Source organism: Miniopterus natalensis, chromosome 7 (assembly GCF_054644295.1).
Source record: "Miniopterus natalensis isolate mMinNat1 chromosome 7, mMinNat1.hap1, whole genome shotgun sequence".
NCBI lineage: Eukaryota > Metazoa > Chordata > Mammalia > Chiroptera > Miniopteridae > Miniopterus > Miniopterus natalensis.
This window is the reverse complement of record NC_142087.1, coordinates 61,265,916-61,280,655: the sequence shown is the minus strand read 5'-3', so window position 1 is coordinate 61,280,655 and position 14,740 is coordinate 61,265,916. Positions and strand designations below refer to the sequence as shown.

At 35.9% G+C, this 14,740-nt stretch overlaps 1 protein-coding gene across 3 annotated transcripts in view; it reads left to right on the top strand.

Moving 5' to 3' along the window:
- The window catches only part of SMAD2 (SMAD family member 2), a 67,504-nt gene that overhangs the window by 17,362 nt on the left and 35,402 nt on the right, over positions 1 to 14,740 (top strand). For 2 of the 3 annotated variants that reach the window (XM_087819080.1, XM_016225061.2), the window contains exon 2: positions 7,366 to 7,654. In XM_087819080.1, the coding sequence (XP_087675206.1) occupies positions 7,419 to 7,654 (236 nt within the window). In that variant the 5' untranslated portion in view covers positions 7,366 to 7,418. Of the gene's footprint in view, positions 1 to 1,619; positions 1,759 to 7,365; positions 7,655 to 14,740 lie in introns of those variants that run through there. The other variant, XM_016225062.2, reaches the window with a different exon arrangement.

Sequence of the window (14,740 nt, the reverse complement as noted above, 5' to 3'; positions counted from 1 at the left end):
ATAGGTTGATGCTCAACCACTGAGCTATGCCACCGGTCGGGCTGTCTCCAGCTTTTTAATCTGACTAACTTTCTTCTCCCCTATCTTCTACCACATTACTTATATTCCATATTCAGAACATTTCCTTGTCCCTAAAAAATGAATTTTCTATCTGGTGTATTCTTTTCTCTTCAGATTTCTGCTCTGGTGTCACTTTTGTGATACCTTTCCCTTCCAAAGGTTGAATTAATAAGTATGTTCTCTGTGCTTGGATAAGACTGTGTCACATGGTATCGAAGTTTATATAGCTGGCTCCCACAATATGCTTTGTGACATTTAGCAGAGACCAAAGGTGGCCAAGTATACCTTTTGCTGCCTGGTAGTCCTAGTGTTTACTTCGGTGGATTATTACATGTGTTTCATGGAGTTTTGTAGGTTGCTTTATTTTGTCAAGTTGTAGTTTTATATACTGTGGTGCTTGTTTATGTGCATTCTAGTCTACCACTATAGACAACAATGGTACTGTCAAATTGTATTGTTGTGGTCCTCTGAGAATTCAAAGTCCGTGTTTGAGAATTATACTTAAAATTCTTTTTTTATGTCTGTGATTGGATATCATGCCAAATAATTTTAAAAGTTTCCCACCGCCCCCTAGGCCCTGTTCCCCAACATTTGCCTAAATGTGCCTGCAGAGACTACCTGCAATTTGTGGGTAGACCCCCTAGGCTTCCATCTTCAGTCAACTGCAACCTCCTCCCTTCTGAAATTTACAGTGTGCATCGGCTTTTTTTTTTTTTTTAGGTCAGCAAAAGAAAATTTAATAACAGCGTATCAAATATTTATGCATTGGCATTTTGAAGGTTTGAAAAATTCTTAAAGAAATCCATTTAACTTTGTTTATCATGGAACTTCTTATTGTATTTGTCCCGATACTGTTTTATTTTTTGGAATTGTAATGTATATTTGATAAAATGCCGAACTGTAAGTGTTCACGTCACCTCAAAAAGGTACTTTGCCCCTCTGACCAAGCATTTCTGTATGTCTTCTCCCCTTTCCTGAGACAATTAGTTTGACTTCTATCACTGGATTAGTTTCCTTTGTTGTTTGAAGTCATAAGTGGAATCAGTATATATTTTTGTGTGTTTTGCCAATATGTTTTTGAGATTCATCCATGTTGTGAAGTGTGTAAGTAGCTCGCTTGTTTTTATTGCTGAGCAGTATGCCTTTTTACGAATATACCATGGTGGTTTGTTCCCTTTTCAGTTTTCTTGCTATTAGGGCTGTTTTGGCTATATTGAGAATGGCTGCTATGCACATTCTTTTATAAGTCTCTTTTTGTGGACATAAAGTTTCATTCTTGAATATATATCTAGGAGTGGAATTGTTGTAATACAGGGTAGATATATGTTTAACTTTAGGAACTTGATGGTTTTCCAGAGGTGCTGTAGCATTTTACAGTCACATCAGCATGTGGTAGCCTGAATATCAATTAAGCATCTTGAGGTGTCGAAATTATCGTGGAATATCTGGATGAGCCCTAAATGTAATCACAAGAGGTGGTAGAGATTTGACTACAGAAGGAGAAGGCAATGTGACAATGGAAGCAGAGATGGGAGTGATGTTCTTTGAAGATGGAGAGAAATGGGGCACACGCCAAGGAATACAGGAGGCAACTAGAAGCTGAAAAAGTTGAGGAAATGAATTCTCCCTTCAGACTCTTCAGAAGAAACCAGTCCTGAGGATACGTTGACTTTCTTTAATCCATTGAAACTCATTTAGGTAAATCTGTGTTGTTTTAAGGCACTGAGTTTGTGATAATTTGTGAAGGCAGCAATAGGAAACTAATGTACTCCATCCTCATCAACATTTGGTGGTCTGAGGATATTAAACCATTCTAGATGGTGTAAAATGGTATTGCACTGTGGTTTTAATTTGCACTTACCTGAAGATCATTGACATTAAACACCTCTTAAGGGCCATTCTGATATCCCCTTTCATGAAATTTGTCCTTTGCCTCTTTTTAAATTTTTATTTATTTATTATTTTAAAAATATATCTTTATTGATTTCAGAGAGAGGAAGGGAGAGGGAGATAGAAGCATCAATGATGAGAGAGTTGTCATTGATCGGCTGCCTCCTGCATGCCCCGGACTGGGGAACCTGGACATGTGCCCTGACCGGGAATCGAACTGTGATCTCCTGGATCCTAGGTCGATGCTCAACTGTTGAGCCATGCCTGGCCAGGCTGCCTCTTTTTAAAAAAAATCGAGTTCATCTTTCTCTTTTACTTGCAGTTTTGTATACATTTTGGGTAGCAGTCCTTTGTCAGCTATACATACATAGTTATCTACATATATATGTGACACTCTCTCTCTCTCTCTCTCTCTCTCTCTCTCTATATATATATATATATATATATACACATACATAAAATACTTTTCTCCAGTCTGTGACTTGCCTACTCATTTTTGTAATGGTGTCTTTTTGTGTTTCCCTCTAAGAGCTTAAGATTCTGCTTTTCCATTTAGGATGGTTAAAGATAATGGTTGAGGCTTATTATTTTCCATATTGTTAAATAGTAGATTGGCTTGGTGCCTTGGTGAAAAATGAGTTGACTGTATATACATAAGTCTATTTCTGGACTCTTTCTTCTATTTTACCTATTTTTCTTATGCCCACTCTATATTCTTGATTACTAAGGGGTTTTAGTAAGTCTTGACATAAGGTGGTGTAAGCCTTCTAATATCCTTTTTCTTTTTTCAAGATTGGTTTGGTTAGTTTAGATTTTTATTTTTTATTTTCATAGGGGTTTTAGCATCAGCATATCGATTTCTTTAAAAAAAAAAAAAAAAAATCCTGCTGGAATTTTGATAGAATTACATTGAATTTATGTATCAAACTGGGAAGAATGGACATTTAAACAACATTGAGTCTTCTAGGCTATGATTATGCTCTTCATTTCAGTCTTCTTTTGTTTCTTTTAGCAATATTTTGCAATCCTTAGTGTAGGGGTCTCGAACATCTTTCTTTAGATTGATCTGTAGGGGTTTTTTTGTTCCAATTTTAAGGTATTTCTTTAAATTTCATTTTCCAATTCTTCGCTTGTATGGAGAAATACACCTATTTTTTTTTACATTGACCTATCTTCAAACTTTGCTCTAAATTCACTCATTAGATTTATTAATAATTTGGAGAGTCCATGTAGTTTTCCATGGAGACATTAAAATTACTACAGAATATACTACTTTCTTTCTAATCTTTATGCCTTTTGTTTCTCTTTCTTGCCTTAGTGTGCTGGCTAAGATCATCCAGTGTTTTATTGAATAGAAGTGGTGACAGTGTACATCCTTGTCTTATTCCCAAATCATAAGGGAACAGTATTTGATGTTTCATCCTTATGTTACTGTTCTAGGTTTTTCATAGATGTCCTTTTTCAGATTGAAGAACTTCCTCCTTTATATTTCTAGTTCGCTGAAAGTATTTTTTTGTTTGTTTTAAGAATAGTTTATTGATTTTTAGAGAGGAAGGGGGGGAGGGGAGAGAAACACCTATGTGAATACAACATTGATCAATCGGCTACCTCTTGCACACTCCCTACCAGGGATCCAGATGACAACCTTGGCATGTGCCCTTGATCAGGAATAGAACTGGCAACCTTCTGGTTCACAGGACAACACCCAACCAACAGAGCCACATAGGCCAGGGCTGCTGAAATTTTTTAATCAGGGATATTACATTAGCATTGTCAGATGCTTTTGACATCAGTTAGGAGAATCTTAAGGATTTTCTTTTTTACTGCAAATGAGGTGCTTGATATTTGTAACATTAAACCAGTTTTGCCCCTTGAGACAAACCCCAGTTGGTGATGATGTATGATTACCTTTTCTACATATGTTACTGGATGTGGTTTGCTAATATTTTATTAAGGGTTTTTGCACCTAGTAGTAGCAGACTTTTCTTTGCATCAGGGTATTGGGCCCAAGCCAGCTTCTTGCTCCTGTTTCAGTGTCAGATAGCTTTTCCTTCTACTCATTCCTCAGTGTCAGTGTACCTTTGGGACTGGTAGTGGCAATGTTTCCTGCCTTCTAGCAGTAGACTGGTTATTGTTACGTGGAGAAAGCTTGTTTTTGTGTGGGAAGTGGGCAAGAAGATGCTCCTCCCTCCCATCCCCAACAGTACATAACTTTTGCTCTACTCTTCCCCTGAGGCACTTGAAGCAGGGGATCTTTTCTTGGGCAAAGGAGGCTTTCTGGCATTTTCACTTATGGTTGAAGGCTTTTGCTTTATATGAGATGCCAAGATGGAGCCCTCTTCCATCTCTTGCCCTAGGCCAGTCTTTTTCAAGAGAACTCAGTTGAGTCCTTTGGAAAAGGGCTCGTGAATGAATGAAGACTCCCCTTCTTTTTGCCTTCTTCCAGGGATTCTTAACTGCCATTTTAGCTGACACTCCCTCTTTGTCTTTACTTCTATCTTTAATATTTAGTAGGTTGACTATGAGTATGTTTCCTTTGCATCTGTGGGTTGATAACGGCCATCATATTTGGAAAGCTGCTGGCCATTATTTCTTCATATATTTTTTTTCTTCCTCATTCTCTCTTTCATTTTCTTCTGAGACTCCAGTTAAATTCCAATTGACATTTGGTCTTGGATGTTTTGGAATTTATTTCCATACTTTTTTCTCTTTGTATTTCAATTTAGGTACCTTTCTTCAAATTCACTGATCATTTCTGTTATTAAAACCCATCTAAAGATCTTTAATTTCTGATATTGTATTTTTTTATTTCTAACGTTTCCCCATCATCTTTTATAGCTTCAGTGTTGATAATGAAATTCTCCATTTCATTATGCATGCTATCTTCCATCAGATCTTTTAGTGTTTTTATCATAATTATTTTTAAAGTTTATATCTGGTAATTCCAATACCTGGGCCCTCTCTGATCTGATTATATTAATAATTTCATCTTTTGACTATGCTTTGCTACTCCCTGTCTTGTAAGATTGAATGCTGAACATTTGTATAAAAACAGTACAGATTGAAATAAATGTTATTTACTTCCAGAAAATGGGCCATCATTTCTTATGTTAGTTGATAGTGGGGCTAAGTCAGTAAGATGAATAGTTGAGCTAGTTCTGGGCTTTGTTGCAGCTTTAGTTTGATTTAGTTTAAGTGTTTTGAGAGCAGGATTAGGACTTTCTGCAAGATTTGTTGTCTGTAATTTCAGTTATTTCTTTGTGCTTTATATCTGAGCCATCAACTTTCTGACCTGTGGGTGATTTGATTTCTCTGCTTTACAGCCTAGCTGTCTGTCCCTTGGTCATTCTGAAATTCTTTTGGCTCTTCAGTCCTGTCTCAGGCTTTTTTATGTCTATTGTGATAACCTCTCTACCAGTAATTCCTTCCATGGTAGTTTAATGTCCAGAGTATCTGGGCAGAAGTGTTTCTTTCAACTCTCCTATCCAACCTCAGCCCTTGGCAGCTGAATGTCTGGAGTTTCTTGGAGTGATTTTTTTTTTTTTTTTTCTTTCACTTCTGTCCATCCCTCCCTTCTCCCCCCATCAAGGGACAGATTTATTGCATTTGAGGGGGACCATAAGCTTCTTAGGGTATCTCTCAGCTTTCCAGCTCCGTTCTCCAACCGTTGACATATTTTGAAGCGCTTGTTGAAGAAGTCTCTGTGGGTATGAGTAATTGAGTAGTGCAGAGGTTTGCTCTGAAATCTTTGGAATTCTAATGTCTTGTCAGCCTACATGTTGCTGTTAAGATTTGTTAAAGGTAGTCTGGTTTCTTCTTACACTCATCTGTGGTGGGATTATTCCTCCTTAGCCATTCCACCAGGAAAGAGACTACCTGTGGCCCTCTCTTCTGTGAAGGCCCAACACTCTGAAAGTTAGTTCTACTTAGGTTACTTTGCATCCTTAACTCTGATGGGTTCAGAAAAACCATGATTTTGTAGCTTATCTGGCTTGTTTTTATTATTAGAGTGAAAGTGATGGTCTATTGTGACTTTCTACAACTTGATTAGGAGTGGAACTCCTCTCATAGAATACTGATTAATGTCTAGTCTGGTAAATACCTTATAAAATTTATTTCACTCTAGTTGATTTTCTGTAGTATTGCTCAGAACTAGGTTTCTGAATATTTTTCATCTCAAATCTTGACTTTTTAGTTCTGTCCTCAAGTGGTAGTACTGAACTAATACACATTCTCTCTCTCTCTCTCTCTCTCTCTATGTACATATATATAATATATACCTATGATAAAGTTTAATTTATAAATTAAACACAGTAAGAGAAAAACAATAATAATGAGTAACCAGAACAATTATAACAATATATTATAATAAATGTGCTCTCTGTGTCTTTCTCTCTCTCTCTCTGATAACTGACCTAACAACCGAGACAGCTGTTAAGTGACCAGAGGATGGGGAGAGTATACTTCGTGGATGTGCTGGAGAAAGGGATGATTCACATCCTGGGTGGGATAGAGTGGGACTGTGTTTTTCCTCACTCTACCGAGAATGGCACACAACTTTTAAAACTCAAGAATTGTTTATTTCTGCAATCTCACACCTAATAATTTCGGACTATAGTTGACCATGGGTAACTGAAACCCCAGAAAGTGAAACTGCAGATCGGGGCTGAGGAGGTGGGGGTGGGGGGACTACTTTACTGAGTTATAAATAGCAAGATTAAATAAAAGTTTAAAGATTTTAAAGAATTGTACCGTGGTGAGAGAAGAGCAACTATATTTGACTATACTCACTATGCACATTATTACTTAGATAAAAATGAAAAAATATTTTTAAAAAGAAGCCTTAATTAAAAATCTCAAGGAATGTAAAAGTGAACCAAACCTTTTCTTTACAGACTCTGTTTACCTTTATTTCTTTATTCTTGTTTACTTTACACTTCTTCCTTCTTATAACGTTAGCTTTTGTTTTATGATACCAAGTGAGTTATGAAAGTTTAAAACTTTGGGGAGAGTGACCTTGTAAATTTTTTAAAAATATTTTTGTAAAGTGTTTTGGGAATTAGATTGAAGTTCTAAAAAGAACAGCTTTTCTTTTGGTGAAAATATTTTAATTATTGACACTATTAAAAGTTAACATAGTATTGATAGTGACTAACTGGTCCAGTGTTGATAAAGATTTTTCTTGTAAAATTGACCCACTTACAACATTGTGTTTTTTTTGGTAAGAGGGTTTATTTCCACAATTTGTTTAAATTAGTTGACATTTTAATGGGTGAAGAAGAGAACTTCTGAAAGTCTGTTGTGGAAGTAATTTGAATTTCTATCTCATTTTGTAATTTGCTTCCAATACCATGTTGAAATTATTACTTGATTTTAAAGTTAGCCTCTAAATTACCTTTTCCATATCTTTTCTAGGTTAGATAAAGGAGGATATTTCCCTAGTGTGGATTGCTGCCTTTGGTAAGAGTATGTCGTCCATCTTGCCATTCACTCCACCAGTTGTGAAAAGACTGCTGGGATGGAAGAAATCAGCTGGTGGGTCTGGAGGAGCAGGTGGAGGAGAGCAGAACGGACAGGAAGAAAAGTGGTGTGAGAAAGCAGTTAAAAGTCTGGTGAAGAAGCTAAAGAAAACAGGACGATTAGATGAGCTTGAGAAAGCCATCACCACTCAAAATTGTAATACTAAATGTGTCACCATACCAAGGTAAGTGCTGTTAGATCAGAAATTTGATGGTCAGCCTGTTGAAAATTGCTTAAAGGAATCTAAAGGAGAGTTATTGAAATTTTGTTACTTTCAAGTCACCTATAAATAGTGATTATTAAAATAGGACAGCTATTTTTAGCCTGTTGTATTAATTTTGTTGTACTCTTTAGACTTGTTTATTTTACAAGTCATTTTCTTGAACAGTGAGGTTTAATCAAGCAAAATAAAATACTTCGATTATATTGTTTTATCTTCCTGTCTCCATTTGCCTTTGTTGCCTAAATGCTTCCGTGTAATCTCATTTCTGTGATTGAATGACATTTGAATAAAGATTCAGTGTTTTTCTATCACTAGTGCAGCAGTGATGGACAGTTTTCTCCCCCCTTGGTTAAAATTCAGTCAGTAAAGAGTCGAAAGAGGCTGCTAACATTGTGTTAAATTATGTATATTGGTTTGTTTGAGTTGTAGCATTATTTCCAAGAAAGTACAGTATGTGAGGCAGCTTCTTAGATGTTATAGGTAGTCAGATCTGTCTTGAAGACCTACCTCTTGTATTGGAAGGACCTGTTACTTAAGAGGTTGAGTTTTAGTCTAAATTTAGTCATTTATAGGTAAGTACCACAGTTAGAAATACTTTTGTTTTTTAAATAGTGTAGCAAGTGTTTTTTAAGTGTTTCATTACTTTTTGTGTACATTCTAGGGCTTTTTGGGAGTGTCTGCATATAAGGATTTTTTGCTGTGTCATACATGTGAGCTGACATGCTTTTAGCACATGAAACCATTCCACTTGACATGTTTCCAGTGAGCTTTTGGAAATACACTCTGGATGCTTGTTGATAGATCCGGGAACACCCAGCCTATCTACTTGCAAATACTAATAGTAGAATGTTTCCTGCCTTGTGTGGTAGATTGATTATCCATTTCTTTTACCTTGTTTCAGGTATATCTTAAATAAGAGTCATTTTCTTCGTTTATTCTTTTGTCTTACAAATACTTATGAGTGCCTGATGTGTGCAAGATACCATTTCTAGGCACATGGGGATACAGTGATGAACAGAACACCAAGTTCCTGCCCTCATGAGGGATAGATGTATACAATAAACAAGTGGGAAAATTAATATAATTTGAGATGGTAATGAGTGCAAAGAAGACAATGACTGAGGGATTTAAAAAAACACAAATGCTTTGGATTGGATTGTGATGTTTAAGCTAAGCTTTGAGAAGTACCAAGCTAGCTGAGGTAGAGTCTTCTAGGCAGAAGAAAGAGCCGATGTAAAGACTCTGAGGTGGAAAATAGCTTATTGTAAAAGAAGGTTTAAAAGGAGCCCAGTAGAGTGGGAGTAATACAGAATGAGTACAAAACTTTGAGTCTGATCATATAGGGCATTGTAGGGCACTGTGGGCGTTTGAATTTTAGTTTAAATGTAATAGAAAGCAAATAAAGATTTTTAATGGGTTTCTAAAATTTAAATCCACTTTTAAAGGATTTTTTACGTTTACTTTTTACAAAGATTACTCTGGTTGCTGGAGACATGATAGTGGTGGGGATGGTGTGTGTGCATGCACGCTACAATGAATGATGGGTCTAGAAGCAGAAATCGGAAAATGATAGTAATTGAATTGAGATGCTGCAGGCTAGACTGGTGTGGTGGCGGTGCAAACGTGAAGTGGATGGATTTGGCATGTGTTTTGGAAGTAGAACTGATAGGACTTGCTAATGGGTGGCTAAGGATAAGTCAAGCTACGTTTGTTAAGTTTTCATTGTGTAGTGCCCAGTATCTCAATTCAGTAAACATTTGGCAAATAGCCACTACATGTGTGATAGGCTCTTACTCATTGGAATTATGCTTGAGCCACTTACTTTCTATTAAGGGAGATAAACTTTAAAAAAATAAAAGATAATTTTATAAGGTGCAGTAGGTGTTGTGAAAGGTGTTTGCTCAGGGAGCTATGTCCAAAGGAGGGGAACTTTGCCTACTTTTTGGCTTGTGGAAAGTTTCCTTCTGGAGGGAGATTGGTGCCTGGATTGAATCTTGATGGATGTAAGGGAGGAATTTGGTTGGAAGAAGCCCAATTCATCCAGAGTAGCACTGTGGTATTGAGAGCATGACGGTAGGGGAGGACTGACAAAGGGTTCTAAGTTGGCTTATGTCCTGAGAGTGTAAACTGAGAGGTGGGACACGGCAGGAGTGAGTCTATGTAGGTAGTAAGGAACTACAGCATGCTGGGCTGGGGAGTTTACACTGCACCTGAATATGATTGGGTGAAGGTGGATTTATTGAAGACTCTTAGGTAAGGAAGACTCATAAATCAGATTAATTTTAAGTATAGCATCTAGCTGTGGTGAGGAAAATGGTTGGGAAGATGTCAAGAGTGGAGGCAGTTAGTGTATGTTGTCTCCCTCATCAAAGGGATTGATCCAGGAAGACATGGACCCATGTTTTTGCCCAGCTTCATCTAAGGCTCAAATTGCTATTGCTGTGAGATTATTGAGAGCAGAGCCAGAGAGCAGGGCTAAGCAATCCTGTCCTTTAAGACGACACAGTAGGTAGCAACCTACTGATTAAATTCATGGACATGAGTATTTAAACTATGGAGGTCAACTTAGTCAGATTTCTTTTCCTTACTTTCCATTCTCCTTTTTGTAGCTTTTTAGACTTTTTCATATTCTAGGGCTGTTTCATCATTAAAATGGTTTTTTTCTACCCTTTTACCCAATGAAAGCAAAGTGGTAGTTGTCTATTATCTTGTGTTTTACCATCGGAAGTTCCTTGAAACTTAGAAACTTGCTTGTCTAACTTTGTGTTATTTTTATGTTGTTAGAAATGTAGATTTGTTAATATTGCTTGTGTCTATCAGAAAGTTAAGCTTCTTACTCTATAGTTTGGTGTCACATATTTTATAAAGTTTGCTTTGTTTTTAATAGTATAATAGTTACATTACATCAAGTGATTAGTCATTTCTTAACTACTAAATGTCTTTAAAGATTCAGTCAGCTCTTAATTATATAGACTGTAAAGGGTGGAGAATGGGGTGAGAAAAGTCCATTATGAATAAATTATGAATAAATCCAAACTGTAGTTAAAACATAATTCTTTAAAATGTGATAGTAAATGGATTTAATGTAAGCTTATTTACTTGAAAGTACAAGTAAGTTGTTAATAAAATACCTTAGTGTTTTACAAACCTTAAAAATATAGGTAAGTTCAATTGATGAAGAACATGAAACATACATTTCTTAATTTTAAAATATGGCAAATGTTTTCTGTTAAAGTATCTGTTTTGTTGACTCTAAACAGCATTTCTTCCCCTCAGCCCTCTACCTCCTAATGTTAGAGTGGGACTAAACTTAGGGCAGAAACATGCTACCTCGGTTTTCGAATGTACTCCATTCCAGAAGACCATCTGAGTTCTGAAACGTTCGAAAACTGAGGGATCAACAGCTGACGGCTAGGCCTCAGGATCTTGCCCTCAGCGGAAGCCGCGTGGCATGTTTGCCTTCCGAGGTGTGTTTGAAAACCGAAGCATTTCCTTCCATGTTTAGGCGTTTGTGAACAGAAAATGTTCGTCAATGGAGACGTTTGAAAACCGAGGTACTACTGTAGTTCTGGCTTTATGTCCCTTAACCCCCACCTCACATAATTACTCTGCCTTCAAAGTTTTGTTTCTGAAGGGGTAGAAACTGTAGTTACACATATGTCACTGCTTCCTTCCCACTGTTGTGTGTGGTGACACAAAGTGATTCACAGGCAGAACTTAACTTTCAAGCTGCAATGAACTGAATAGTATAAAGTTTCATGAAGTTTGTTGCATCGCAAAGATTTTTCACATGGAAGAATGGAAGAGACTACTCAGTTGTTAAATTGGAGTGGTAGTTGATCTTTAGGTAACAAATCAGTTAGAAGGAAAATGGCTTCCAATGAATGTTATGTACAATAAAGAAAAATTGAAACTGCAGTAGGGATGGAAATTCTGTAACATTTAAAGCAAGGGCCTGTGGGGTCTAAAATGGCAATTTTATATCTACTATGTTTAAGTGTGTAGGAATGTAGAACTTATTTCATAAACATAAATTATAAGAGCTTTCCTAAGGTGGCACTTCGACCACATAAATCACATTTTTGATCTTTTATCCTGAGGAAACAATCAGGAGTACGGTCAAGATTTCTGATGTTCATTTCAGTATTGTTTATAACAGCAAAGAATTGGGGAAAAACCCAATCCTGACCTATGGATTCCTTAACTCTGATAATAAAGAATATTTACCCAACTCATTTTATACCAGAATTGAACATGAATAGTAAAAGGAAGATTTATACCAATCTTACTTATAAAAATAGATACAAAACTATAAATATCAGAAACTGGAGTTTTTTCAGAACAAAACCACAAAATAATGACTATGTAAGGTTTAGTGCAGGAATGCAAGTATGATTCAGAAAGAGAAAAATCTCAATTCACAATACGCCGTACTTAAGAAGAACTCTGATCAGCTTGATGGATATAGAAAGAGCTTTCTATAAAATTCAATATTCATGTTAACAAATTAGAAACAGGAATTTTTTTTTTTTTTATTCGATAAAGCATACATTAAAAACATGTTAACATGATCATGAAATGTAGAGAGAAATACACCAAATTCTTAATAGTGGTTATTTATGGATGACCTAAAAATTTTTTTTCCGCGATCTTTTCTAATATTTATATAGAGAAATATGTTTTGCTTTTATAGGTAGCACAATCAAATGTTTAAATAGGATGTTTGGACAACACTTAGTCTAGTGTTGTCTTTAATTTGTTAGTCTTTGAAGTCAATTTTTCTGTTAAAGGACAATTATATTTTTATTTTAATATTCTTTTAAATAGATAGACAGATAGATAGATCTGTTTTACCCTTCAGAAAGTAAGTTCCTTAAAAACAGAAAGTAATGCATGTACATGATTCAAAAATCAACCACAGGTTAAAGTGTCTTCCTCCCACCCCTATTATCACCTGTCCCATCACCTCATTTTTCTCTTCAGAGGTAATTTCATTACTAGTGTCTTATGTATCATTCCTGGATAATATGTTTCTTTTTAATACTGTCACTGACATTTGTTTTCCATCTTCTGCATTTTTAAACGTCAGGGTAATTGAAGTAAACTTCGTGTAGATTGTCAACTTTTATTTCTAACTCCACATTCCTACCCTTTTACTTCTCTGAATAAGTCAAGAAGAGCTAACGAGGAAGTCTTTTTAAGTTCAAACTATGGTATCATTCAATTCTTTTTAAACTAGTGCTTTTTCATTATTTAAGAAGAGAGTAAGAATGATTCTCATTTATACATAAAGATGACTCCCTGTGTGTATATCATAACCTGTGTGGAGAACTATGATGGAGGGAACTCAGAACTGGAAGATTGATAGCTTGTTTTTGAGGCAGCTGCTTCAATACTGATGAGTGTGAATCCTGGGCATGTGACAGTTCTTTTTACTATTTCCTCATCTGTGAAAGGGGGTGGTATTATTAGTACTTTTGTAGTATATTTTTGAGTTTTTTGAAATACTGTGAAGTTTCTAAGCTATAAAGCTCTGTAGCCATGAATATGATTTATTTGAAATATCCACAGATATCCTATGCCTTCATTTCCCTCCAGCTTTTCTAAGAGGACTCACATTAAATTGTATTGTCTACCTTTGCTTAGAAAAAGTTTCTGCCGGGCAACATTGTGTTATGCAATATGTATAATTTATTTATTTTAACATTTTTTATTTTATTTTTCCCTCACCATTTATCCTCCATATGCCTACTTTCACCTCCACTCACTTCCCCTAGTTTAATCAAATGTATAACATTTATTTATAAAATCTATTAGAACAACAAAACTTATAAATGCAGATTAGAACTTTGAGATACTAGGCAATAGCTACCTTTTATCAGTCTCAACATCCAGTTTGTCGTTTTCTATATGTTCTGTCTTTAAGTTGTAAAAGCACTCCTGATGATGCCTGGCGTCCTATGAAACACAGTTGGAAAGACACTTTGCTAGAAACCTTAACCTTTATCTGGTGCCTACATTTACAGTTAGACTTTTTGAGGGAGCTCCTGCTCTAGTACTGTAGTATTCAGAGCCCTTTTATATGTATGATATATTCTGAGATGGGGCATGTTTATTATTTACCGTATCATTGAAAATACCCACCTACCCTAGGACCTTTATCCCTTTATAAAATTGCTAACTTATACCCAGATTAATCTCTATAAATTTAACATTTAACACCTAATACAATAGGCAACATCCCCACTTTTCTTGCCTCATTAATGTATTGTATTGGCTTTAAAGAATACATTTACTAATTTAGCTAAAATAATGGGCCTTTAAAAAATTACAGCCATCTTTTGTTTTCCCTGCATCCTTGGTCCATTTCCAGTCTTATCTGGAACCATTCCAGCTTGCCCCGACCCTGATGTGACTAACTGCATTCTGGGAACGTCATAGTTACTGAGGACAACGTTTAACCATGCTGTCTGGTCGTTTTTCTTCCTGTCTTGTGTGTCCAGCCTCTGTTGTCCCCACTGGTGATACAAGTAAGTGTACCACCATCTAAGGGACCTGAAATAGTCCGTACTATGCATAGGCTGTGGAGATGGAAAATAATAGTAAAACACTAGTTTAGCATATCCTGCAGTGTTGCCTTAAATCTTATATTTGGCCTAAAATGCATGGATACCTCATGTCTCTTATGCTCTGTTCTTTTCATTTTTCCCCTCTTTCTGTTTGTATCTTTTCTATTGACTTAAGTTTGAGTTTCGTGAACCTGTTTTGTGCCGTGTTCAGTCTGCTGTCAAGCACATCTGTTAACTTCGTAATTTCAGGTATTATATAGTTCAGTTTTAGTATGTTCTTTTGATATTATAGATTTCTAATCTCTATTTAAATTCTCCAACCATTTTTTCTATTATTTTAAAGTCTCTGTCTGCTTCTGTTTTTGTCTGTTCATTTTTTTGGTTATCACTCATGTATGCCATATATTGCATATAAGAGAAATTTAGGCACTGCTATGTTTTCTCCAAAGTATGTTTGACCTTTCCTATATCAGGTAGG